Raw genomic sequence first — 24,914 nt, 5'->3', positions numbered from 1 at the left:
CCACACCAATAAGTTCTGAGGAGAGACGGGGCTCCCTGTAGTAGAGACAAAGGGCCACTGCTGATCAGAAGGGAGGGGGTCCAGACGCTCCTTCTAAAATGAAAAGAAAGAGAGCGGCAGTGGCCTTAACCTTGGCTCAGCAGGGGACAGAGGGCCACCAGACCTCATGGGTTCTCTGCCAACCATGAGAGCCAGTAAAAGGGATAAGGAAGGTGACCGGGGCAGGAGCAGAGCCCAGCATCCAGGGGTGGACGAGGACCTGCTTCCCTCCCGATCGGGTGCAGCCCCAGGTGGGTGACACCAGGGTGGCCGTGGGCCCCTGGGAGTGACTGGAGAGGAGGCCGCATGTGTGTGGTGTGTGCCGGCCGGCAGGCATGTGCAGGCTTCTGTGTATAATCTGGCTTGTAAATTGCTCGGGGACTGTAACTGCGGAAAGGGCCACAGAGCCGCGTGGTGTTATTATTTATGATAAAACGTAGAGGTGCCTGCCAGGGACTAGAATGGGCTGAGCACTGCGCGCAGGATGGACGGCAAATTGAACTCCAATTTTCTGCTCGGCAGTCTTTGTTACACGCCACAAAGCGCCGGTACACCAGGGTCACCAGCCTGATGAATGTGTGTTCTTCTTCAGCGGGGGCTCCATCTCTCAGCCTCCATGCGGAGAGCGACTCGCGCTTTGTTTTTCCTTCCCTGCGGGGCCCCGCTTCGGAATCCATTCCTGGGCTCCAAACACAGCCTGGACGGAGGGGAGGTCAGAGGCCTTGCATGGAGGCAGGCAGCTATGGGTTCAAAACCCAGCTCGGCCACTGACACACGTGTGACTGGGTACCTCTCTCCTCTGAGCTTCAGATGAGAGAAATAAAAGGGAAGTCCTCACAGCACTCCCCTAAGGAAGCTGGGAGGATTAAATGGGTAAACATGAGGAGCTCAGTGTGGAGTAGGCCTTTAAAAAATACCCACCTTTCTTTCTTGTCCCTGGGCTGAGCAGCCTTGACCTGAAGCCAGGAAATTGAGGAGAAGCCCCTGAAATTGGACAGAAAGGCCCCATCTGGGGGTGGTGAGGTCAAGCCCCTAAGGACACTCGCTGTCCAGCTGAGCCCTCTTCATTCAATATTGGGAAACCAAGGCTGGTGTTAAGTCAGAGCCACCACCCCTAACTCCCATCCCATCTTCCCCCCACTTCCATCTCTCCCTCCTTTTAGATGATGGCCCTTCTCCAAGGGTGGGCAAGAGGAGGAACAGTGGCTGCCCCTGGGAAGCATGCCAGCCAGAGCTCTGGGGTGCTGGTCCCTTCCTCACAGCACAGCCTTCTGTGCCCTGCATCTGGTGGCATCATCACTGACCAAGGAGGTAGACATTGGAGACCCCCAGGCTGTGGGTTCTTGGAAGCATCCCTGGTCCTATAAGTCCTTGCTCTGGGCTCCTGCAGACCTGTGGGAAGCCAGTGTCTCTGTCACCAGAGTCCACAGGCTTAGGGGATGGGCAGAAGAGTGGTACCTGCATGGTGAAGAAAGTCACCTGTGAGAAGAGTGACAGAGGTGAGGCAGAGCCAAGTCTCATGAAGCCACCCAGGCCAGCCAGGCCATTGATCAATTTCTAGGATGTCTCAAGTCTCAGCTGTAAAATTGGAGAATTGCTCCAAACATGCTGTCCTGCCTCGGGGTCACTGAGGGGAAGAGGATTGTGGTCCACGTAGCACCATCGGGCTTGGGAGGAGTTCCAGGAGTTTGTGAACATTTTATTATCACCGCTTTTATAGCTCAAATGAATCTGAATGCACTAAAATGATAATAGAATCGTGAGGCCAAAACATTCTCATCAATGGTATAAGTTTAATCTCTGAACCCTCCAAGGGAAATGTAAGAAAGAGCTCCCTTCCCCTCTGTTAATTGCAAAATAAACCTATTGGAAATGAAAACTGTCTTTTTTTCCATGCAAGCTTGGAGGTGCTTTGGCTCTGTTTACCTGTGTGGTTCAAACAGGAGGGCCCGGCTATGAGATGGGCTTGCAGAGGCTACACCAAGCCAAGATGAGAAATAATAACAGCCTCCTTCTCAAGGGCTCTTTCTCTGTACCAGGCACTGGTCAAAGCCCTTACCCCTTTCCATAGGCCTGTGAGGTAGGCACTGCTATCCCTGTGTTTCAGGAGAGGTGCAGCAGAATTACAGAGTGATGCCCAAGGACACACAGCTTGTGGGTGGCAGAGTCCACTGGGTTTGAACCCAGGTGGTCCCATTCCAGGGCCCAGTAAGGTCATCCCCCAGAGAGCTACTCTGCTCTTATAATGTCAGGGCTGGAAGGGAACTTTGTGATCTCCAGTCTGGTCTGCTCCCAAGAAGGGAGGGAACCTGCTGGTCCACAGCAAGTTCACTTGCCTACTTTATCATGGATCTGGGCTCTTCTGTATGCCAGGCCATTACCAGGCTCTGGGGCTAGGGAGATGAGGGAGCCCCAGTGTGCCCAGCAGTGGGGGACGCAGCATGGGAATCACCAAGCATGCTGGGAAGGAGGCGATCTCAGGAGTCCGAGGAGGACAGCTGGAGAAGCGTTACAGCTTTGAAGGGGTGCTGGACAGGAACTCACATGGATTGAACACCGACGTTTTCCTGGTAAAGAAGGCAAGAAAGGGCTCCCCAGGGAAGAGAGCGGCACTAGCAAAGGTCCTGGGGCAAGGCGCACGTGGTGTGTCTGGGAAGGGCCGGCTACGTCCAGCGAGGCAGGGCTCGGGCTCCCTTCAGGTTCTCTGCCAGGCTGCCTTCTGTGGAATGATGGACAAAGCTTCCTGTAGGCATCGTGTGAGTTTCCTGGGGCTGCCATGACAAAGTACTATAAGCTGGGTGGCTTTAAACAACAGAAACCTATTCTCTCACAGTTCTGGAGGCCAGAAGTCTGAAATCAAGGTGACAGGAGTATGCTCCTTCTGCAGGCTCACGGGAGGCTCCGTCCTGCCCCCGTCCTAGGCCTACCTGGTGGCTCCCAGCAGTCCTTGGCATTCCCTGGCTGGTAGATGCATCGCTTCAGTCCCTGCCTCTGTCTTTACTTGGCTCCCGTCTTCTCCTTGTGAGTCTCTGTCCCTAGGTTTCTTCTCCTCCTACAAAGATACCAGTCACGGAAGGCCCATCCTACTCCAGCGTGACCTCATCTTCACAAACTACATCTCCAAAGACCTAATTTCCAAATCAGGTCACATTCTGAGGTTCTGGGAAGGACATGAATTTGGGGGAGACATATTCAACCCAATACAGGCATCACCTAGTCTGTCCCGGAGATGACTTTATGAACATCCCTTGGCTTCCATGCTGGGTCTTATTGTCGTTCATTCGCCACATATTTCCCAAGCATCTTCTTTGTCCCAGGCTCTGTGCCCAGTGCCAGGGCTATAGAAAAATAGGAGGCATGGGCCCAGCTCTCCTGGCATCTGTGTGACGTGTTCTGCTTTTCTCTGTGACTTTTTTGGCTGAACGTACCATGGGCTGAGCTCAAGGAGGGCTTGGTGGCAGGCCCAGGGCACACAACCCTCCTTCCCCAGGCTGGCCCCGCCATCCCACTTACGATCCCCTGAGGCCATGTCAAGGCTCAGTTGTACTAGCTGCCCTGGTGGCCAGTGCCCCCCTAATCAGATTAGATGTGTATTCAAACAAATTGATGATCCGTTCCATTAGATGCTTTTCGAACACGCTTCTCTGAGCAAGAAATCCATTTGGGAACAGCTGCGGAGGCCGCGGCGTAATTGATGATTGCACCGTCCCAGGCCCCTGACGTCAGAAGGTGCCTGGCTCCTGAAGGTCACTGGCGAGGATTAGACGAAGGAGGGCGAGAGCCTTCTTTCCTGGCTAATGAAGCACTTGGCATGCAGGCGGCACTGGGGCCGGAGCTGGGCCAGGCATCTGCTAGGAGACAGGGAGGGGCATAAATTAGCATCTCATTTGTGGGAGAAGGGAGGAGGAGGGAATCCAAGGGAAGGGGGCTAGGGTGCTGTGGGGCCCTGGCTGGGGAGGCAGGAGCAGGAGGTCTTGCCAGGCATGGGGCTGGGAGAGGGAAGGGAGCCCTGGGCCCTGCAGCCTTTATAGGCAGCTAGAGAGTCCCTGCCCCGCCTGCTGCGGTATATGACGTGCAGACATTTATTCTGGAGGGCAGGGGCTGAACAGGACCACAGCAGCCTCCTCCTGGGCCCTCAGCACTCTGTCCAGTACCGTCTCCCACCTGAGTTTGACCAACGTTGTGAGACCAGTCCATGCAGGCATTTGCAACCCCTCCTCAGGCTCCAGCTGTCTCTACCAGTCCTGACCCTGCTCAGAACCTTACGAGCCATCCCAGGCAAGACCCAATTTTTGAGCCAGCTTGGAATGGCCTTGAGGGGGCTGAATTTGGAAGCCTCAGATGTAAGACCTTCAGGAGACTGTGGGCTGCTTAGAGGGGATGGTTCTGAGAAGAAGGAAACAGCTGGGATGATCGTAACAGCCCTGCCCCTCTTTCCCCATCTCCTTCCTATGTGGCCACCCCCAACGGTTGGTGTGGCAGAAAGGGGCACCCCTGAGGCTTTAAGCACTGTGGCTCCAACCTCACACACATTAGCTCATTTGATCCACCTGCAACCTCTGGGGCAGGGGTTTCCGTCTGTTTCACTGATGCGACAGGTAAGGCCCAGGAGGCGAATCTGTATGAGGCCAACCTTTAGTTAGCATGGAAATGGGATGTAAACCCAATTTATCTTCTCCCACTGGGATTTTCAAGCCAGATTCTTGAAAAGGTGGTTCCTTGGGAGAAGGGCTGCGGGGTGGGTTCCCCCAGCTTAGCCCCTTCTTCCCAAGAAGCCTCCAAGGCTCTGGCCTCTGCCTTATTTTACTCGGCTCCCACGCCTGCCTGCATTCGTCTTCTGTGCTATTTGACCTCCATTTCCAGGCTTCTCTCCCTGCACTTTCTTAGCTCATCCACCTGAAACCCTCACCCCCTGGGCAGACCAGTCTCTCCTGGGACATTCTGTGACCTTATCCTTCTAGCTAATTTCCAGGACTCATTCCCAGCTGGGCCGCCTGTCTTGCCCTCACCCCAGGATCTGGCTCTGGGGCCGTGACATCGCAGGCTGAAGTAGGAATGCTGCATGGCCTCTGCTTGTGGAGTAGAAACCAGTTCCCTGAGAGAGGGCACCAACCTCCTTGAATGCTCCCCATCCCTCTCACCACCCCTGGTGCTACAGGTTGGGGTATGAAGGGTGAGACAGCTTTGGGAAGTCTTCTGCTAATGGTAGAAAGATCCAGAGCTCTGGAACCTGCCAGATCTGGGTTTATGTCAATGTGGCGGAGTCCAATTACAGAACCTTTCTGAGCGTCGGTTTTCTCCTATGTAAAATGGGGACAATGTTAGTGGTTTCCTTGAGATGAACTCAGGCCTCTTAACTGAGATGATGGACATAAAGTGCTTCGTGGATAGAAAGTTCCATGGCTAGTATGGAATAAAGGCAGCAGCAAGACTAGAAGTTTGGAGAAAAGTGAGGTTTGGTGAGAGCAGCCCACCCTGAGCCCCTGCTCCCTCTGACCCAGGGTTCGTCCTGCTCAGGTCTGTGCCCCGTCAAGGGTAAGGACCACAGGTTTCTACACCTGGCACCCATTAGGAGGCCGTGGTAATCAATCCAGGACATGGCGGTGAGGCCAAGACTAGGAGATGGTGGGGAAAAAGTTTGCAAGTGTAGAAATCCCAGCTCCCACCCTGTTCCCAAGCATTCCAGGGAAGCTCATGATGACTGAGCCCTTATTCCATGCCTGAGAAGAAGCCGCAAAAAGAGAGAGGTTTCTGCATGTTTCAGAGCTGGGAAGGGAGTTTGTCCAGGCTTGGTACTCCCTGCAGCTTGTTCTGGAGGGCAGATGGACATCACTTGGCCAATTAGGTGGCTGGTAGAAGCCATCACCCGCTTCCTCCACCCACCGACCCATTCCCAGCAGAATGGCTCCATGGGAGGTGTGGTTCCCAGGGCTGGGCTGGCTGGGAAGTCACATCCCCCGAACAGTGAGATGGACACAGCCTGGGGACTCCAGAGAAAGATGACATTATTTTGCAGAGGAGGGGAAAAGTTGAAGTTGAGATTGGCTTCTGTATGGCGCCATTTAGCCTGGAGCCTAGGGAGGACAATGGGGGTATTTAGTGCGAATATCAAGGGAAGATGGCAATCAGCGACCCTTGACCTGTTATGGGAAATTACAAGGAAGCCCCAGGCTGAGGCCTCTTGCTGGCCTCTGAAGGCCAGCTCTCCATTTAAGCATCTCAGGCTCTGGTGGTCCGGGACCCCCTGAGCCATGTGACATGCCTACTTGACACACAGAGGGTCTGTCCTCTTCCCTGTCATCAATGAGATCACCCTGTGAACGGCTCACCCTGCACACTTACATACATGTATGCACATATATACATATATCTGATCATAGATAAGTAATTCATACCCGTGGTCCGCAATATAAATGTTACACAAAGGTATAGAGTGAAAAGCTAGTCCCCCAACCCAAGTCCCTGGGCACCCAGATCTCCCTCAAGTGTCACTGGGATCCGTTTTTCATGGAGCCACTAGAAAAAGCCTGTGCCAATACAAACAAATTGATTTTTATACTTGAAGAAGAAAAGCTTCTATGTAAACGGTAGCAGATTATCCACCCTATTCCATGCCTGAGCTTATCCGCCCTATTCTTGTTTTTGTCATTTACCAGTAGTTCTCAAAGATCGCTCAGACGCCGTCTGCTGCACAGAATTCTGTTGTTTGGAGGGACAATCGTTTCTTTAACCAGTGCCCTCTTGATAGGCATTCAGGCCATTTCCAAGCTTTTGCTGTTACAAACCAAGAGACTCTGAAGTGCTGTCATTTCACACATGCACAAGTGAGTCTGCGGAGGGTGAATTCCTTGAAGAGCTGGCGAATTGGAGGATGTGTGCATTTTTAGCTTTGATAGCATTGCCAAATTGCTCTCCGTAGAGGGCGTACCAAGCTACAGTCCCGCAAAGCTGTCTGCGAGGGTGCCTGTTGCTCTACAAATTCACCAACCCAGAATATCACACTTTTACATCTTGGCCGATGTGATAGGGGAAAAAATGGTATCTTATTGAATTTTAGTTTTCCTTTTTCTTATCATGAGGCTGAGCATCTTTGTGTGAGTTCCAGGGGCATTTGTAATTCTTTTCTGCGAACTTCATATCCTTTGCCCATTTTTCTGTTGGTTTGTTAATCTTTTTCTTATTGATTTGTGGGAACATTTCTATATCAGGAAAATTAGCTCTTTGCCCATGATAAGAGTTGCAAATATCTTTCCCCAGTTTGTCATTTGTCGCTTCTTTTTGTTTATGAGGTTTTTTCTTTTTCCAGGCAGAATTTCTGTGTAGTTGAAGGTATCAATCTGTTTTATGACCTTTTGGAGCTTGCATAGTACTTAGAAAGTACTTGGCGAGTACTTTGCTTTGCCAAGACTGTGTATTTTTAAATCTCTGATTTTTTTTCTAGGTCTTTTAGAATTTCATTTTTTTTTTAATGTTTAAAACATTGATCTTTCTAGCATTTATTTTGAGGTAAAAGTGCCAGAAAGAGATTCAACTTTATTTTTTTATCCCCAAATGGTTCCCTAGCTGTTTCAAAACCATTTATTGAATAATTAGTCTATTACCCACTGATTTGAAATTCTACTTTCATCATACATTAAATTTCCTCATATGTATTTGGGTCTATTTCTAGACTCCTGGACAATTTCTTCATCAGTCTATTTTATACGGCACTGTTTTAATTATTGCAGCTTTGTAATGTAGTTAAATGTCTATGCTGGTTTCCTCTGCTTGCTATACTTTTTCAGAATTTGTTTGGCTATTCTTTCATGGTTGTTGTTTTTATGTGAACGTTAGAATCACTTTGTCTACTTAAAAAAAATTCCTTCATGTGTGTATGTGTGTGTGTTTGAAGTGAAAAGTTTAAGAGAATGGCATCTTTATAACGTCGATTCTTTCTATCCACAATCCTCCTTCCTTCTCAATTATCCCCTTTTCCACAGGGAGAGTGGCTAAAAGGGCTGTTGTGTACAGTTGCATAGGTTGTGTATTGTACCATCCTAGTGCTAAGGCTGAGGGGAGCCACTGGCAGCTGCCAACAGGATATGAGCTCTTCTCTCTGGGCTAATCTGTCCATCTTTATATATAATCAATAGTATTAATAGCCACCCCTCCTAGCACATGTCAGGTTCAGTTCTAAGTGCTATATATTTATTAATGTATTTAATCTTCAAAGCAAACATATACCCAATTTATAGCTAAGGAAAATGAGGTCCAAAGAGGTTAAGTGACTTTCCCAAGGTCACTGATTTGTGTTACCCTCCTGAGCGTTCACAGCACAGAAATCAATCCCTGCACATAAATACATACACACACACAGATATGTGCACACAGAAATAGACCACAGACACACGTACTTGAACACACAGGCTTGCACACACAGATGTGCACTGACACACACATTGACATTCACAGATATGTGAATGTCCACACATGGATATACATGCAGACACACCTGCACACACACACATGCACACACACACATACATATGCACACATACACACATCCACACGTTCTGTTATCCCAGCAGCATCTTCCCCTCAGTCTGTCATTCTTCCTACAGCACACACCCTGCCAGCCCCCTGCCATCTCTTGCTTTAAGACGAGGCAGGTCCTGGAGGAAAATCAGCTGTCACTGCTCTGAGTCCTAGGTAGGGCGTCCCTACCAGGATCCCTGTATCCAGATGGCAGGGGGTCTTTCGGGAGGGGGTGACTTTACCACAGGAGCTTGGGGAGAGGAGTCTTGTAAGGACAACAGGAGGCGAGGAATGTGGGGCCCCCAACCCAGGGCCTGGTACCCAGCAGATTCTCAGGGAAAGGCCTTCCCTTTCCTCTCTTCCTCCCCAGAGTCATTATCTCCAGCAGCCTCTGGAATCAACTCATCCAAGCAAAAGTCATTCTGCTGCAGGCTGGCACCCCCGGGAGCGCTTGAAGAATGAACTGGCAAACGCAGACCTGGGAGGAAATTGCCCAGTGAGCAGGTTTACAGAGGCGAGGGCATCTGGGCGCAGTGTGTGTGTGCTCACACATATGCACATGTGTGCATGCAGACACACACACTGCCCAGCCCTTCTGACTGTTCTGGCTCTGAGTCAGCCCCACATGGAAGGGATTTAATCACCCAGGGGCTGGATCGTTATTGTTTTAAAACAAACGAGTGATGACAGCAATGAACAGAGGGTTTTTAAAAGCGCGATTCAAAGGGCTCTTGAAAGCTGCCGGAGAATATGAATGCGCCTTTGAAGTAAGAATGTGCCCATTTGTTAAGCTGAGAGCAGAGCTGGCTGCTGCCAGGCGGGCAGCGGGCAGTGGGTCTTTTTCCTTGGCAAATGGGTGCCCACCAGCCTCTCCAACCTCCTCACCACCTGACCAGAGGTGGTCGAAGACCCTGGAGGCGCAAGCGCCCCTGGAAGGGACCAGCAGTGGTAGTCACACCTCCAAGTCCACACTCAGAAGGAAGCATCTTCTCAACTGTTTTTAAGATGCTGCATTCACCTGATGCTTGTTAAGAGCAATGGAAAGATGTGCTTGAATGGGCAGGGAGAGATGCGTGATTGAAACATTAGCAAGCCGGGCACGGTGGCTCACACCTGCAATCCCAGCAGTTTGGGAGGCCAAGGCAGGTGGATCCAGGAGGTCAGGAGTTCGAGACCAGCCTGGCCAGCATGACACCATCTCTACTAAAAATACAAAAGTTAGCTGGTAGTGCATACCTGTGATCTCAGCTACTCAGGAGGCTGAGGTAGAGAGATCACCTGAGCCCCAGAGGTCGAGGCTGCAGTGAGCCAAGATCATGCCATTGCACTGCAGCCTGGGCGACAGAGTGAGACCCTGTCTCCAAAAAAAAAAAAAATGAAACATCAGCAGTCAGACAAATGTAGAGGGAGCAGTTGAAGGCAGCCTCCTGCTAGCACCTGCACTCTGAGCCACCCTGAGGCCACCCTCAGGTTTGCCCCTCTGGTGGTCCCCACAGTAAGGGTTAGTAGCAGCCAGGCTGGGAGTTGAAGGAAAAGCCTCCCAACCTACCACGGATTGTATATTAATAAGACTGAGCCCGTGGGCCTGGGGGGTGCAAGGTGTGGGGGTGCTGTGCAGCAGGGGCAGCTGACTGGGGCCCCACATGTACATGATGGCTTCTGTTAAATTGTGAATCTCTACCTGAACCCAGTGAGTCCTGGAAACAAGGGCTCAACGTGACCAAAGACCAGGACGCCCAGTACTGGGCACATCTGATGGTGAGAGGATAGACCCAGGTCCTGGGCTCCTGGCCTTCCTTATGCTCCAGCCTGGGGTGCAGGAGAAGGCCCGCTGCACCCAGCCACAGCCTGCTATCACCTGGGTCCGCTCCCTTCCAGTTATAAACTGCCCCCTCCCTAGCCCCTTCCTCTTTTTGGTTGGTTTGTTCCATTTCTTTTACTTTTTCTTTCTTTCCTTCTTTTTTTTTTTTTTTTGTAGAGATGGAGTCTCACTCTGTTGCCCAGGCTGGAGTGCAGTGGCACGATCTCGGCTCACTGCAACCTCCGCCTCCTGGGTTTAAGCAACTCTCCTGCCTCAGCCTCCCAAGTAGCTGGAACTATAGGTGCCCGCCACCATGCCCAGCTAATTTCTTTTGTATTTTAGTAAAGATGGGATTTCACCGTATTGCCCAGGCACCGTGTTACTCCTGAGCTCAGGCAATCCACCCACCTCAGCCTCCCAGCTTTCCTTCTTTTTTTTTTTTTTTTTTTTTTTGGTAAAGAGGGAGTCTTACCATGTCACCCAAGCTGGTATTGAACTCCTGGCCTCAAGCGATCCTCCCACCTTGGCCTCCCAAACCACTGGGCTTACAAGCATGAGCCACCATGGCCAGCCTGGTTTGTTCCATTTCTTAAGCCAAAAGAAGGCTGTCTGGTATTTTTCCACCCTCCGGGCTCACAGGGGAAAGTTAACTGTCTGACCAAGATGGACCTGGGGCATCAGCCAGCACTGAGGGTGGTGGAGCCCCTTCCCTTGAGGGGACACCGTACTTTAGGGTTCAGGAAGGAAAAGAACGTTGGCAGAACATCTACTCTGGGCCAGGCACAGAGCCAGCATTTTCACCATCACTGTTTCTTTCCATCCTTAGACATGAAGGTAGCTATTTCTTTTCCTGTGTCCACTGATGGAGAAATAGAGACTCAGATAAACGAATGCTTGTCCACCGCACGCCGCTGGGAAGCGGTAGAGTGAACATAGACAGGTCTGTAGATGACAGATCCCCCACCACTGGCCTGAAGGTCAGGGTGCCCAGGGCCTACCCTGACAACAGTAGCCTGTGCGGCTTTAATTACAACCCACCCATCTGGCACAGTGTGGTCACACCGGAAGGCGCATGGAGTTGGGCTGGCAAGCCTGGACTCCCTGCCGGCTGCTGCCTCAAGCCCTTGGCACATAGTAGGTGCTCACTAGATGAGCTGTTGAGTGGTGCTTTCTAGAACCCACTCCCTCGAATCTGTCAAATGCAAGGTTCATTGGCACAAGCTCTGGCATCTGCAGGTTCTTCCCTGATATCTGTCCTCTCCTCCGGCCCCGGTTCTGGCTTCACGGAGGGAGGTGTGGGCTCAAGTGCTCCAGCTCTGAAGCTGTCTGCGGGACTGAGCACCTCCCGCCCAGTTGTGTGACCTTGGGCAGGTTTCTAACCCCTCGAGGCCCTCGTGTCCCCTCTCCAAAATGTAGACTGTAATCCTGTCTAGTCATGAGGTTGCTGTGAAGATTAGACAAGCATATGGTAGAGCCCCTAGAACAGCCTGGAACATAGCAGGAGCTGTCATCTTTGTGGATATTGTTACCAGATGCTGGCTCCTGCCTCCCGGCCCCACCCTATCCACGAAAAAGGAAGGTATCTCCATGATGGATTAGAGCCCCTCCCCTTTCCTCCGTCTGCCCCATTGTTCCATCAGTTCCCTTGTGTACACTTACGTCCACCCTCTCCCCCACTGGCCAGAAGAGCAGAGGCCCCATTTCCATCCGGAGCAGCCAGCTGAGCAGTCTTGTGGAGTCCGGGGCAAAGTTCACTATCTCTGTTGAGAGAACTGTGGTGGGGCAGGGAGGTCTGCGGGGCTGAGTCAGCTCAGAGGATGAGGGTGACTGCAGAGAGGCGGAAACAGCTATTCTGCCCCTCACCCACCACCTGGGCAAGCAGGCAGCCATCCTGGAGTGAATGGGGAGGTAGAGGCAGGCTGGCCCAGGGCCCAGGACAGAAGGTGCAGGCAGCCAATGGTCACGGGAGCCTGCTGGATGGACTCTGTGATTGATGCCTTTGAAGGCTTCCCCCAGCCTTGGGGGGCGGGACTCAGGAGACCCTCTACCCCCTACGACTTATGTCAACCCACCTCCCTATTCTCCTTGTGACACTGATATTCCCTTTGGCTGAGCCACAGAAAGTGCCCCCTCTTGCCTCCTGCCCTGGAGGGAGAATCCATGAGCAGAGCGGATGGAGTGGATGTGTATGCTGGGAGGGAAGTGATAGAAGGTGCTGGAGTGTGGGCTGGCAGCAGGGCAATAGCCCAGCGTGGTCTGGGGAGGAAGGAGGCAGGGCTCTGGTTGGCAGATGTCGGGGACTCACACTGAAGACCAAGCCTTGGAGTCAGACTGACCCAGGTTCACATCCCTCCCAGCCACAGGACCTTGGGCAGATTACCTGGCTGCACCTGCTCCATCTGCCTAGGGACCTTAGGATACTAAACGACCAGGTCACATAGGTGAGCAGGTGACCACTGGCGACTTTGTCTCCCTGTTTCTGCAGATGACGTGTCCCCATATTTCAAGACGGAGCCTGTACGGACACAGGTGCACCTGGAAGGAAACCGCCTGGTGCTTACATGCATGGCCGAGGGCAGCTGGCCGCTGGAGTTCAAGTGGCTCCACAACAACAGGGAGCTGACCAAGTTCTCCCTGGAATACAGGTAAACTACGCCTCCCCGCCCTTCCTCCTGGCTGCCAGGGCCACTGCCCTGCCTCGAAGAGGGCGTGGTGGGGAGGGGGTTTGTGTGACAGTGTGGGGCCCGCGGCTCCTGGGAGCCTGGAGTTCTGGAAGTGAGTGGAAAGGCAGCCCTGCCCCGAGGTGAGATGGCTCCACCCTACTCATCCCTGCAGAGGATGGCTGGGTCGTGGACCAGGGGCGCTGCCGGACAGGATGGTCTGAATCACGGTGCATAGGAGCAGAGGTGGTGCTGGGCACAGGGACGCACTAACAGCAGCTGTGGCTGTGGCTGTGACTGCGGCCCCCACCTCACTCTCTCGAACCCTGCCATCTCCAGGGGACTCTTGTTGAGGGGCCTGGGTCCAATGGAGGGGTGGGGTCTGCAGCAACCTGGGATCAGTGAAGGAGGGGACGTCTTCTATCTGTGGGCCATTCCGGTGGGACACAGAGATGGCCCTGCCAGGGCCTCTTGGGCTTACCTTCACTTCCTATCTGTGCCCATGCCATGGAGCTCTTGGGCCTGACTGGCCTTTCCCTGCTGGGACACTGCCAGGAGGGGAGAAAGAAGAGCCAGGAAAGAGAACAGGGTCTCAGTAAGTGTGGATTTGCTGCCAGCAGGGAAGCAGCCCCTCGCCCAGGCCACCCTGGCCTCCAGCCTTTCCTCACAGCCACAGACTGGGGCAGGCGCTCCCTCCTTTCTGCTCTTATCCTCCCATCTCTGACTGTTTTATTGGCTCCAACCCTGTGGCTGGTGATTAATCCCAGGGCCTGATGTGCATAATCAGTTGTGTTGGGGAAACAAGATTGTCTTGCCCTGGTGATGTTGATACAAATCTGCCACCAGGGACAGGAATGCAAATAAGAGGAGGGGGTATAATTGCTCCATCTGTCCTTCTGGTGAACCATCCTTTCCTTTAGGGAGTGCGGAGGCCAGAGTTTGGAGTGACTCCTCACCCCAGTCTTTCTGCCTTAACCCTGGACTGCACAGCCTGGTGTAGTGTGGCCACATTGGCAAAAGAAAGCCCAGGACAGGGCACCCCCTTCCCTCCTGCAGAGGGGAGAGCTGGATGGGCAAGCAAGAGGTCCTGCAGGGCTGGCCACTCTGGGCCTCCGGTTCTCCAGGAAGCCTACAAGGAGACCAGAAGGCTCTCCCTGAGCAGAATCCTTCCCTGCTGTGGCTTTCAGTTGGGGGTCAGAGCCTCTCCTGGCCACTACCTAGCACCCCCAGGAAGTTGTGACCATCTCTGTGAAGAGCCCCTGCATCTTCTTGGACGCTGGACACACGCAAGTGGGTTACCAAGAGCATGGGATGGCATACCATGCGTGCAAGTGGTGCTGGGCCTAGCCTGCCCCTGAATTCTTCCAGCAGGGAGCTGGAGGCAGGATCCAGGAGGAGGGGAGGAGAGTTGGTTCCTTATCTGGTTCAGAGCCACTCTTCTGGGGCCCCGGCACTGCTAGGATGCAAGGGTGGGTGGTACACGGAAGCAGGTTCCAGCTCAGTGGAAGGACCAGATGGAATGGGCTGCCTTTGAAAACAGCCCTCGTCCCTGCAGGCGTTCAAGGAGTGGACAGGGTCCAGCCATCGGTGGTGATGATGATGATGAGGTCCTGCTATTGATGATGATGGTGATGATGATGATGACGATGACGACAATGATGATAGCAATCATAGACAATGAAAAAGAATGTATTATATGGCAGACATTAGGATGTGCCTCTGTGATTATCTCATTTAATCCTGTCCACAATCCTATGAGTAGTTTCAGTTATTTCCCCCATTTTGCAGATAAACACACTGAGGCTCAGAGAAGTTAAAGAAATCACCTAAAGTCAGATGGTTGAGCTGGTCTTCAAATATAAATTGTCTGACAGCAGAGTGGGAATTTTTTACCATCCACCACACTGCCTCTCATTGAAGAAGGATTGCCGCAATTGCTTCCTTAATGTGTATCCTAAGCAATCTTTCTGCTAACTGTGCTCTGCGAATTCTAGAAAACAAAGCAATAGGGAGAATGCAGATACTCTATGGTATAGCTATGTTGGGTGGAAGTTATTCAGGGGAAATAGATGAGCGTGCACTTGGGAAACTCATTCGTTTGCCCCAAGAGTGTTGGCTCTGGTGGCCTGGGGGCCATGCTGTGCCTGAATGCAGGTCTGATCAGGATTTTCCTTCAATTAAAAGCTTGCTGTGTCCCCAAGGCAAGGTCTGCACGCCTTAGAAGGGCCTTAGAACTCTTCCTGATCTGCTCCTGATGGCATAGCCTCACCTCCTGCCACTCCCACCAGATCAGGCCACCACGGGTCTCAGGATGGTTCCCTACAAACTCCCTCTTCTTGGACTTTGTCCAAACTGTCCTCTCCCCTCCACGGGATTATTTCCCCTTTTTGGAAACTTCTTTCTCCTGCAAGACCCAGCTCAAATTCCTTCTCTTTTAGAAAACCTGTCCTGATAATGCATGTGTTCTTAATCAATCTCTCTCTCTCTCTCTCTTTCTCTCTCTCTCTCTCTCTTTCCCTCTCTCTCTCTCCCCCTTTGTCCCCCCCCCCACACCCTCTCTCTGTCTTTCTCTCTCTCTCACACACACACAGAGCTCCATCTCCTCTGTCCTTTGTGACTGTCCACAAAGTATGGCCTTACGTATCCCCTAACACCTTTTTTGCCTTCTCATTATTTACAGAGGAGACCACAAGGGCACCACAGAACTGAAGTCAGAGCTTCCAGAACCTTGGCAGTTCCTGGAACCTCAGGACTTAGAACCAAGAGTTTGATACGGCCAGGCCCTCTTCCCTCCAAGTCACTCAGCTGTGCCCACCTCTGGGTTCATACTTCATTAAATCATGAGTGACACTGAGAAGTTCAGGGCTCACAGGCTATAGCTCCCTGATTTCTGAGTAGAAAGAACTTCTCTGGAAGTTTCACTTAGAAAGTCCCAGGGAAGGATTCTGATTGGCCCAGCTCAGACCATCCCTGACCAGTCGTAGTGGGCAACAGCATGGAGCACGCTGCTTGGCCAGGCTAGCCTCATATGTCTACTCCAGAGCTTGAGACACCAGGATTGGCAGCCCCCACACTACAGCCACGTGGTAGGGAAGAAGGGTGAAAGTTGTTAGCATAAGAAGGGAAAAGGGTGGTGGATAGATAGAAGCCACCTGTGTCCCTGGCTCATAGCAGGTGCTTTTTTCTTCTTTCTTTTAATTTTGATTTTTTTTCAAATCTTAGTAAAATCGTTAGTACTGTAAACACCTTCATACATGTGCCATCACAACTGCTAACATTTTGCTCATGTGCGCTCTCTTACTGTCTCCCTACACACACATACACATGTACCTTTTCTGCTGAACTATTCAAGGATTTGCTGTAGACATCCTGTCATTTCATTCATAAGTAATATTTCCTAAGAGCAAGGCATTTGCCTAAGAACCACACATGACACAATTTTCACAGTTGGGAAATTTAACACTGATATAATACCGCTATCTAAAACGCAGCCTATATTCAAGTTTCTCCATTTGTTCCGATAGACGTACCTTTATCCCAGTGTCCTTCATGGCCATGGTTGTTGTTCTTGTTCAGTGCTGGACCTAATCGGAGACCACACGTGGCCTTTAGTTGCCATGAGTCTTGATACACATTAAATCTAGAACTAGTCCTTATTGTTTCTTTCTTACCTTACATGGCTTTGGCACTTCTGAGAGTCCAGCCAGCTTTGCAGAATTTCTCTCAATATGGGTTTGTCCAGTTATATCCTCATGATTAAACTCATGTTAAGCCTTTTGGGAACCATATTTGTAGGTATGTGTCCTTGATGCTCCACAGGAGAAGGCGCCTGATGACAATTTGCCCCATTATTGGTGATGTTAGGTTTGGTGAACTGGGCAAGGTGATGTCCACCAGATTTCTCCATTGTCAAAAGGTTGACGTATATTCTTCACTTTGTTGTTGATGAGTGGCCTATAGAGTGATAACTTGGGACTATGTGAATAATCTCCTTCCCAGGATTCTCCCACCCAATGGTTTAGTATCCATTGATGAGTCTTACCCGAATCAGTTATTACTATGGTGGTTGTGATAAGGAGATTTTCTTGTATTCCTTTTACTTATATTAGGTGGCATTCTTTTGTAAACAGCTTTCTTTTCTGACCCCCTTTAAAGTAATTTAGCATCAGTATAAACTCATGCATTATGTTTTTTTATTCAATGTGCTTTAATCCACCCATGTCATTGTTCATTTCCATACTCAACCTAAATTTGGCCGGTGGAGCTCCTTCAAGCTGGAGCATGGGTCCTTTGAACATATCCCCATTAGATTCTGAACATTTCCTTGTTTGGGGCTCAACAAAATGTTCCAGGTTCACCTTTTAAATAAATGCATACTGAAAACTGCATTCCACAGGAGCCTGTCCAGCTTCATAGCCCATGGCTCTCCAACCACTGCTGGATACTGAGGACTTCCCCATATTTTACAAACCCCAGGCTCTGAGTAAGATGATAATATCCAATTTTCAGGCAGGAAAATGGCTAAATTTACTCAGCAAGTTGAGAGAAAATAAGATTAGAAGTGCTGCCATAAATTTAACTATGTTTCCAAAGGGAGGAAAGTTTACATTCATGTCCAATCTCTGAAAGTCTTTATTCTTGGTGGGTTCTGTAGCCAAATGGGTCTGGGTTTGTGTGTGTGTGTGTACGTGTGTGTGTGTGTACATGTGCTACATGAAGTACTGTGCACCCTTCTGAGTACTTGTGACTGTGGCACAAATATGTGGGTCCACATCCATCACTGGGGTCAGAGTGAAAAGAACATAGATGTTGAAGTCAGGCCTGCATGAATATGACCCTGTCCCTGCTAGTTCTGTCACCTGAGGCAGAAGTGGTAAGCCACCCTGATTTTGTTTTCTCTCCTTGGAATCAGGTGCAGTAATGCCTACATCAGAGAATTATTGTAAGGAATACCTGGATTCTACAGGTCAAGCCCACCCTGGTGCAATAGATGTGACCTGAATGATACCTGTTAGGATTATTCAAGGTGTCTGTCTCGACAAGATCATGGGACATCTGTCTCGACAAGATCATGGGACAGATCTGATAACAAACCCCCCAGAAAATCACGTGTGTAGGTAGCTTGTCTCCTCTGAGTGGCCACCTGGGGCTCTGTACACCTGTGCAGAACTCCTCTTAGACAAGAGCTGTGAGAGCCCCTTGTTGGTGACAAATCTTCATCTATTTTGAAACCAGCCTTGAATTCCCAGTTTAAGAAATGAGGCGGCTCTAAGAGCTGGGAGCACAGCAAGGAAACAAAGCAAAATCTGACTCTAAAGAAACGAGATCCCTTCTCCCATGTGAGCAGGAGGATACTGCGTGGGAGACCCTCCTCAAGGTGTGGACACTGGCCCCACGACCTGCCCCTCCCCTGGAACAGGCATGCAGCTTCCCAAAGTGATTCCTGGGGCGTGTGCTGGGGACAGGCGGTGGGGGGAGGAAGAGCACAAAACTTATTTGGATATATAGAGTCTAATGTATGGAGTCTATTGTGTCTGCTAAAGTGTGTGTGTGTGTGTGTGTGTGTGTGTACGCACATGCATGTATGTGTTTGTGTGTGTATGATTCCCACACAGCCTTGTTTGCAGGTTAACAGTTAGTCACGAGCCTGTCTGAGTACAGCAGAAAGGTGTGTGTGCAACTCACATAAAAGCCATAGAGGTCAGGCCCTCTTGTGTTAGTGCTGGAGCCTCTCTCATCTGACTGTTCTCAGCTCCCTCCTCTCCGGGAGCCATCTCCCGGGTTGAATCCATTCAGCTTCAGTTTACATCCATTTCACCAGCAAGGGCAGCATGGCTGGAGACAACCCCCCTGGCCGGAGAAATGACAGGACAGGGGATGGAGACGGAGGAGGACAGAGGGAGGATGGAGGAGAATGGAGGGAGGATAGATGGAGGATGGAGGAGATGGAGGGAGGATGGACAGCGGATGGAGAACTGAGGGAGGATGGAAAGAGGATGGAGGAGAACAGAGGGAGGATGGACAGAGGATGGAGGGAGGATGGATGGAGGATGGAGGAGAATGGAGGGAGTACGGATGGAGGATGGAGGAGAGTGGAGGGAGAATGGATGGAGGAGAATGGAGGGAGGATGGACGGAGGATGGAGGAGATGGAGGGAGGATGGAGGAGAACAGAGGGAGGATGCAGGAGGATGAAGGAGAACTGAGGGGGGATGGATGGAGGATGAAGGAGAACAGAAGGAGGATGGACGGAGGATGGAGGAGAATGGAGGGAAGATGGATGGAGGATGGAAGAGACAGAGGGAGGATGGATGGAGGATGATGGAGAATAGAGGGAGGATGGACAGAGGATAGAGGAGAATGGAGGGAGGATGGATGGAGGATGGAGGAGAAGGGAGGGAGGATGGACAGAGGATGGAGGAGATGGAGGGAGGATGGATGGAGGATGGAGGAGAATGGAGGGAGGATGGAAAGAGGATGGAGGAGATGGAGGGAGGATGGAGGAGAATGGAGGAAGGATGGACAGAGAATGGAGGAGAGTGGAGGGAGGATGGATGGAGGATGGAGGAGACGGAGGGAGGATGGATGGAGGATGGAGGAGAATGGAGGGAGGATGGATGGAGAATGGAGGGAGGATGGACAAAGAATGGAACCTGCCACCTGTCCTTGGGTCTGTGCCCTGGCAACGTCATCAACCAAATGATTTTGTCCCACCTTGGTAACATCTTCTGGCGTAATTATTCTCACACTTAAAGTCGAATAGGAGAAAAAAGAAAAGATGAGCAAGGCGGATCACACACACACACACACACAGGTTCCCATACATAACTGGGCACACACACACTGTTTGTGGAGGTTCACGGGTGCCAAGTTCTTTACAGCCATCATCTCACAACAGGTGAATCTCATTACCCTCATTCTGCAAATGAAAAACCTGAAGTTCAGAGAGGGTCAGGAACTTGCCTGGGACTATCCAGAGAGTGAGTGGCAGATCCGGGAGTGCTGTTGGACCTGAGTGTGCTGCCTTCTCTGCAAAGGCACACACGGTTTCCCATCGGGCTCCTTCTGTCCCTGTCCCACATCGCTGTGTCATTCTTCTGCCCCGGGGGCCACGAAAGCAAGACCCCCTTCCGAGAGGCAAGTGTGAGGGTGTGAGACCAGCTGAGGCTGAGTCCCATCCCTAGCCCATGTGGAGAAGAGCAGATGTGTGCAGGGGAGGCCCAGGAGAGCCAGCTGGGCATCTGGCCAGCCCCAGGCTGGGTCCCCAGCCCACCTGCCATGCTGAGGTCCTTGTGGCAGAGCTGTGATGTCTGGGAACTGCATGGACTTGGCAGCTGGGAGAAGAAAGTATATCTGAGACAGAGAAGCCCCGTACATGTGACAGCCCCAGCAAGGGACACAAAGGCAGCGGACGCACGCGGAGCCTCTGACAGCCTTTGAAACTCCTCAGATAAGAAGATGAAGAGAAATTCCCCAGGCCAGCAGCTTTGTCTCTGGCTTCTTTGGCCCTCTTTCTGGCCTCCCCTTAGAAGAGAGAGCAGGCAGCAGAGACAGGGAGGCAGAGGCCAGCGGGCCTTCCCAGAGGGCACAGGAGCACCTGCGTGGCACGGGGTGAGTGCCAGGAACCGAGCCAAGCTCTTACTGGCAGCAGTTCTGGAAGACTAGTGCAATTATTATCTCTGCTTCCTAACTAGAAGTCACAGCTCAGAGAGGTTAAGCGTGTGACCCAAGGTCACACAGCCAGTACAGAGTCAGGTTTCACCCAGGATCTTCAGGACCTCAAGCCTGCGTCCCTCCCCTGCTCTGTGCTGCCTGGCGGAGCTTGTCCTTTCCCAGGGCAGCAGCACTTTCTAAGCCACTGCAGAAGGAGAAACAGTACGTTAACTCTTATTAACAAACACTCAAATGATCACCTACTTCATGCCAGGCCCCACACCAGCCACTTTTACTTCGGTTCTTCTGAATTCCTTAACATCAGCAGCTCCTGCAGGGGAGGCGTCTTGATACATGAGGAACACAAAGGTTCAGGTTTCATTTCTTGTCCAAGATCTGAAATCATAGACTTAAGACGGGTGCCAGGCCTTCTGCTTCCAAGCCTGGTGAAGGAACGGCAGGAGATGCCAGCGTTTGTTCATTCGTCAGGCAAGGACTGGGGGCCTTCTGCCTGCCCGGCACAGAGCTAGGCAAGGAGGGCAATCAGAAAGGCAGTGCCAGCCCCGCCTGCCCCGCCACCTTTGGAAACGTTTGTTCTCACTGGAGCCAGAGGTGCCCACAGGACTCTAAGTACCGTGGCTGAGGAGCAACGGCAGGGGACTGAGGCCAGGTGAGCGTCAGAGTTTCAGGAAGAGGCAGGAAGAGGCGAGAAGGAGCTGGAGGAGTTGGGAGCAGCCCCTGGGAGACACAGAACTTGAGCAGTGTGGACAAACCATGAAAGAAGGAGGTGCTCCTGGTAGGAGACTCCAGCATCCCTGGGTCACTACGATGGGTGCCAGTTGTGACCAGATATCGGATGCTGGTGATGTGGCCCTAAATAAGACAGTAAGATCCTGACCCCCACGTGTTACTCGCACAGAAGTGAATAATACTGCGAGTGTGGGTGGATTCCAGTATTGATGCGTGCTTTCAAGGGAAAATCAGATCAAGCAGATTCCACTGGGGAAGCTGGGACCCAGAGAATGAGTGGAGGTAGCCAGGGCAGGGGGATGCCACAGGAATGGTCCCTGCATCTCCATCCAAGGACCTTGTGTCTGGTGGAGCTGAAAGAAGGTCCACGTGGCCAAGGAGGACACTGGGGCGAGATCAAGTTGGGGCTTGTAGCTCGCTTAGGCATGTGCACTTTCTGCCAAAAGCTATGTGGAGCCCTCAAATGGTTTTTCCCAGGGAAAGGACATGATCAGATGCTCATGTTTCAAATCTTTGCTCAGGAAGCTGGGCAAGGAAAGGGCTCTGTGGTCCCACCAGGCCATATATAAGGGAGTTGGAAACCAGCCCGGCAGAACAAAACCTAGAGGCTAGATGGGAGAGGGGAAGCCTGGAGATTGGGGTGTCTTGGGAGGGAGGAGGGTGTGTTCTTGGTTTAGGAAGGACCAACTGTGTCAACCGCTGCTGGATTCTAAAATCATCAGCTCAGGCTGGGCGTGGTGGCTCACGCCTATCATCCCAGCACTTTGGGAGGCTGAGGCAGGTGGCTCACCTGACGTCAGGAGTTCAAGACCAGCCTGGTCAATATGGTGAAACCCCCATCTCTACTAAAAATACAAAAACTAGCCAGGTGTGGTGGCTCATGACTATAAGGCCAGCTACTTGGGAGGCTGAGGCAGGAGAATCACTTGAACCTGGGAGGCAGAGGTTGCGGTGAGCCAAGATCGCACCACTGCATTCCAGCCTAGGCGACAAACATAAATAAAAATAATCATCTCAAAACATAAATAAAAATAAATAAATAAATCACCAGCTCAATTTAGGGACGTGGAAGTCTGGTGACCTTCAGGAGGGGGAGGATGGGGCAAGTTGAGGAGTGAGAGAGGGATGAGCAAGTCGGGGCAGGGAGTGGAGGGGAATCTTCACAGGAAAGTAGGAATCAAGAATTGGAGACTGGAAGGGGCATGACAGGTTGAGCCAGTTGCCCCAGGAAGTGGGAGACACGGCTGACCCAAGATGGCAGAGGTAGGACCTGGAATGCCAGGAAGAATCTTCTCGGATACGTCCAGCAGGCAGTAGGCAGTCTTGAAAGGATTTTGGTTGAGGGAGTACAAGACCCTGTATCACCGAGTCCTGTCCATCTCTCCAGATCCTCTCTCGCTAATTCTCTTCACAAATGGGCGGAACGCATTGTGCACCTGTGGTCTCTGCTCTTTCATGCCCTCATGCCCATGCCCACCTCCGTCCTCCACCTCTAGCGTCCTCGCACACCTCTGCTACCTGGCAAACCCTTGCTTATCTTCCCAGATCCAGCCCCAGCATCTCCCCCTTGTGATGTCCAGTCCTGCCCCTGACTCGCTGTGTGCCTTTGAGCAAACTGCTTAATCCCTGCCTCGGTTGCCTAATCTGAAAAATGGGAATAATAAGACCAGTAGCTACCTCCCAGGGTGGCTGGGAATGGCATGCAAGATGAAGCGTGCAGAAGAGTGTCTGGTCGCAGATGGCTCTGTCAATGGAAAGGATGATCTGAGAGCCACCAAGGGCATGACGCTGACGCTCACCCACCTTCCTCCACTCAGCAGGGCAGGCTCCTCCCACCTCATTCTTCCTGGCCACGGTTCCTTCCCACCCTCCAGGGAAGTCCAGGTTATTTTCCTCAATGAGGGTAGATCCTATCTGCCTGTTACCAGCCCTTTGGAGATTTACTCCAATTCGGCCATGAGCTTGGACATCTTGTCTGAAAATTGAAGGCTGATGGTGAGAAAACTGAAGTACAGGAATTAGTTATGATGGGCATAAATTGAATTTTAATAGAGATGTACGTGGCATGGAGCCAGTGTACTCAGGCAGAGGGAAGGTAGTAATTAAAAGTTAACGAGTTTGGAAATGGCATAATCCTCAGGGAGGAATGGGAGAGGTGGGCTGGGAGGAGGAGCATGCTGTCCTTCTCCCGACCTGAGGCCAGTTCCTCCCTCTCCTGAGGATTGGGGAAGGTGGGAGCGCTGAAGGGACCCCATCTGCACACACACACACACACACAGCACACACACACACACACACAGGCAGGCCTCCAATATCCAACAGCAGGGCAGAGGGTGAGGGAGGGGTACCACTATTTGAGGACCCTCAAGCCACAGCCTTATGCTGCCTGGGAGGAAGGCACCAGCTAGAAACAGCTAGAGCAGGGCTTCTCCGCCTCTGCACTGCTCACATTGGAGAATGGAAAGTTCTTTGTTGGAGGGGGGGGGGTCTGTCCTGTGTGATGTAAGGTGTTAAGAGGCAGCCTTAATCTATAACCCCTAGATCCCAATAGACACCCTCTGGATGTGACAACCAAAAATGTCTTCAGATGCTGCCACCTGTGCCCTGGGGCAACAGCACCGCCATTGAAAACCATGACCTACAGTGAGGTGCTGGCATCCCCCGGGACTCTCCCAGCTGGAGCCGAGCTGCCCTTCCATGCATAGTTGCCCTGGCACATGGAAAGGGATGAAGAGCTGGCTGGCCACCCTTCGCTCCCTCTTGGGGGTCCCTCCAGCCCCCTTTCTCATAACAATTCAAGTAGAAGGCGCTTCCTGCTGCACAGGCCACCTTCCTTGATGCTCTCTGTTGGATCCTCAGCCTGGGGCAGGTATAACACCTCCACTGCGCAGAGAAGTCAGAGACTCGGAAAGACTGATTCACTCTGGCCTCCTCTGATCAGTCCTGCTAAAACCATTAGCCGAGAGGTTGAGGATACTGGTGCCAGAGGACACGGGGTGGTGCTCCTTACGACCTGCTTCCCACAGATGCACGCGGTCCTACATGCCGTCCATCCGCCCACCCTGGCCTGGGACCCCCGTCCTGCTTTAGGACAGGTTCTTCCTGACTTGAGGGGCCCAAGTGCGGCCTCGGGATTTGCTAGTCAGTAGCAGGGAAAGCCAGGGTAGTGGCAGATGGGAGGGACAGAGGCGGCAGGGAGCATCCCCGAGGGTCAGGGCTGGTGCTGGGCAGCGAGAGGCACAGCTGCTTCTCATGCATCAGGTTGACGACCTTGTGATAATTATGTCAATTAAGACTAATAAGTTCAAAGTGTAAGGGGAAAGGCGGAAAAAACATGCAAAAGTCTCTCAAACCGTGGCTGGGTTGGTTTCCATAGCAACCTGTTTCCTCACAGTCTCCGTTAACAGGTCCTGGCTTGGGGAGAAAATGAGTCCCCCACTCCCGAGGAAGCTGGAGATGGATGGTGGGTGTGGCCTCGCTGGATGGAGATGGATGGTG

At 51.8% G+C, this 24,914-nt stretch overlaps 1 protein-coding gene and 1 long non-coding RNA gene across 2 annotated transcripts in view; one reads left to right on the top strand and one right to left on the bottom strand.

Moving 5' to 3' along the window:
• The window catches only part of SDK2 (sidekick cell adhesion molecule 2), a 309,965-nt gene that overhangs the window by 122,929 nt on the left and 162,122 nt on the right, over positions 1-24,914 (top strand). The window contains exon 2 of the mRNA XM_023211918.2: positions 12,840-12,999. Within this exon, the coding sequence (XP_023067686.1) occupies positions 12,840-12,999 (160 nt within the window). The remainder of the gene's footprint in view (positions 1-12,839; positions 13,000-24,914) is intronic.
• On the bottom strand, positions 1,718-6,800 carry LOC111542464. The gene is made up of 2 exons (XR_002731573.2): positions 6,693-6,800; positions 1,718-3,890 (listed from the first exon to the last, which is right to left on the bottom strand). It is a non-coding gene; the product is annotated as an uncharacterized LOC111542464 (long non-coding RNA).

This window comes from Piliocolobus tephrosceles, chromosome 16, assembly GCF_002776525.5.
Source record: "Piliocolobus tephrosceles isolate RC106 chromosome 16, ASM277652v3, whole genome shotgun sequence".
NCBI lineage: Eukaryota > Metazoa > Chordata > Mammalia > Primates > Cercopithecidae > Piliocolobus > Piliocolobus tephrosceles.
This window is presented reverse-complemented; position numbering and strand designations above follow the sequence as displayed.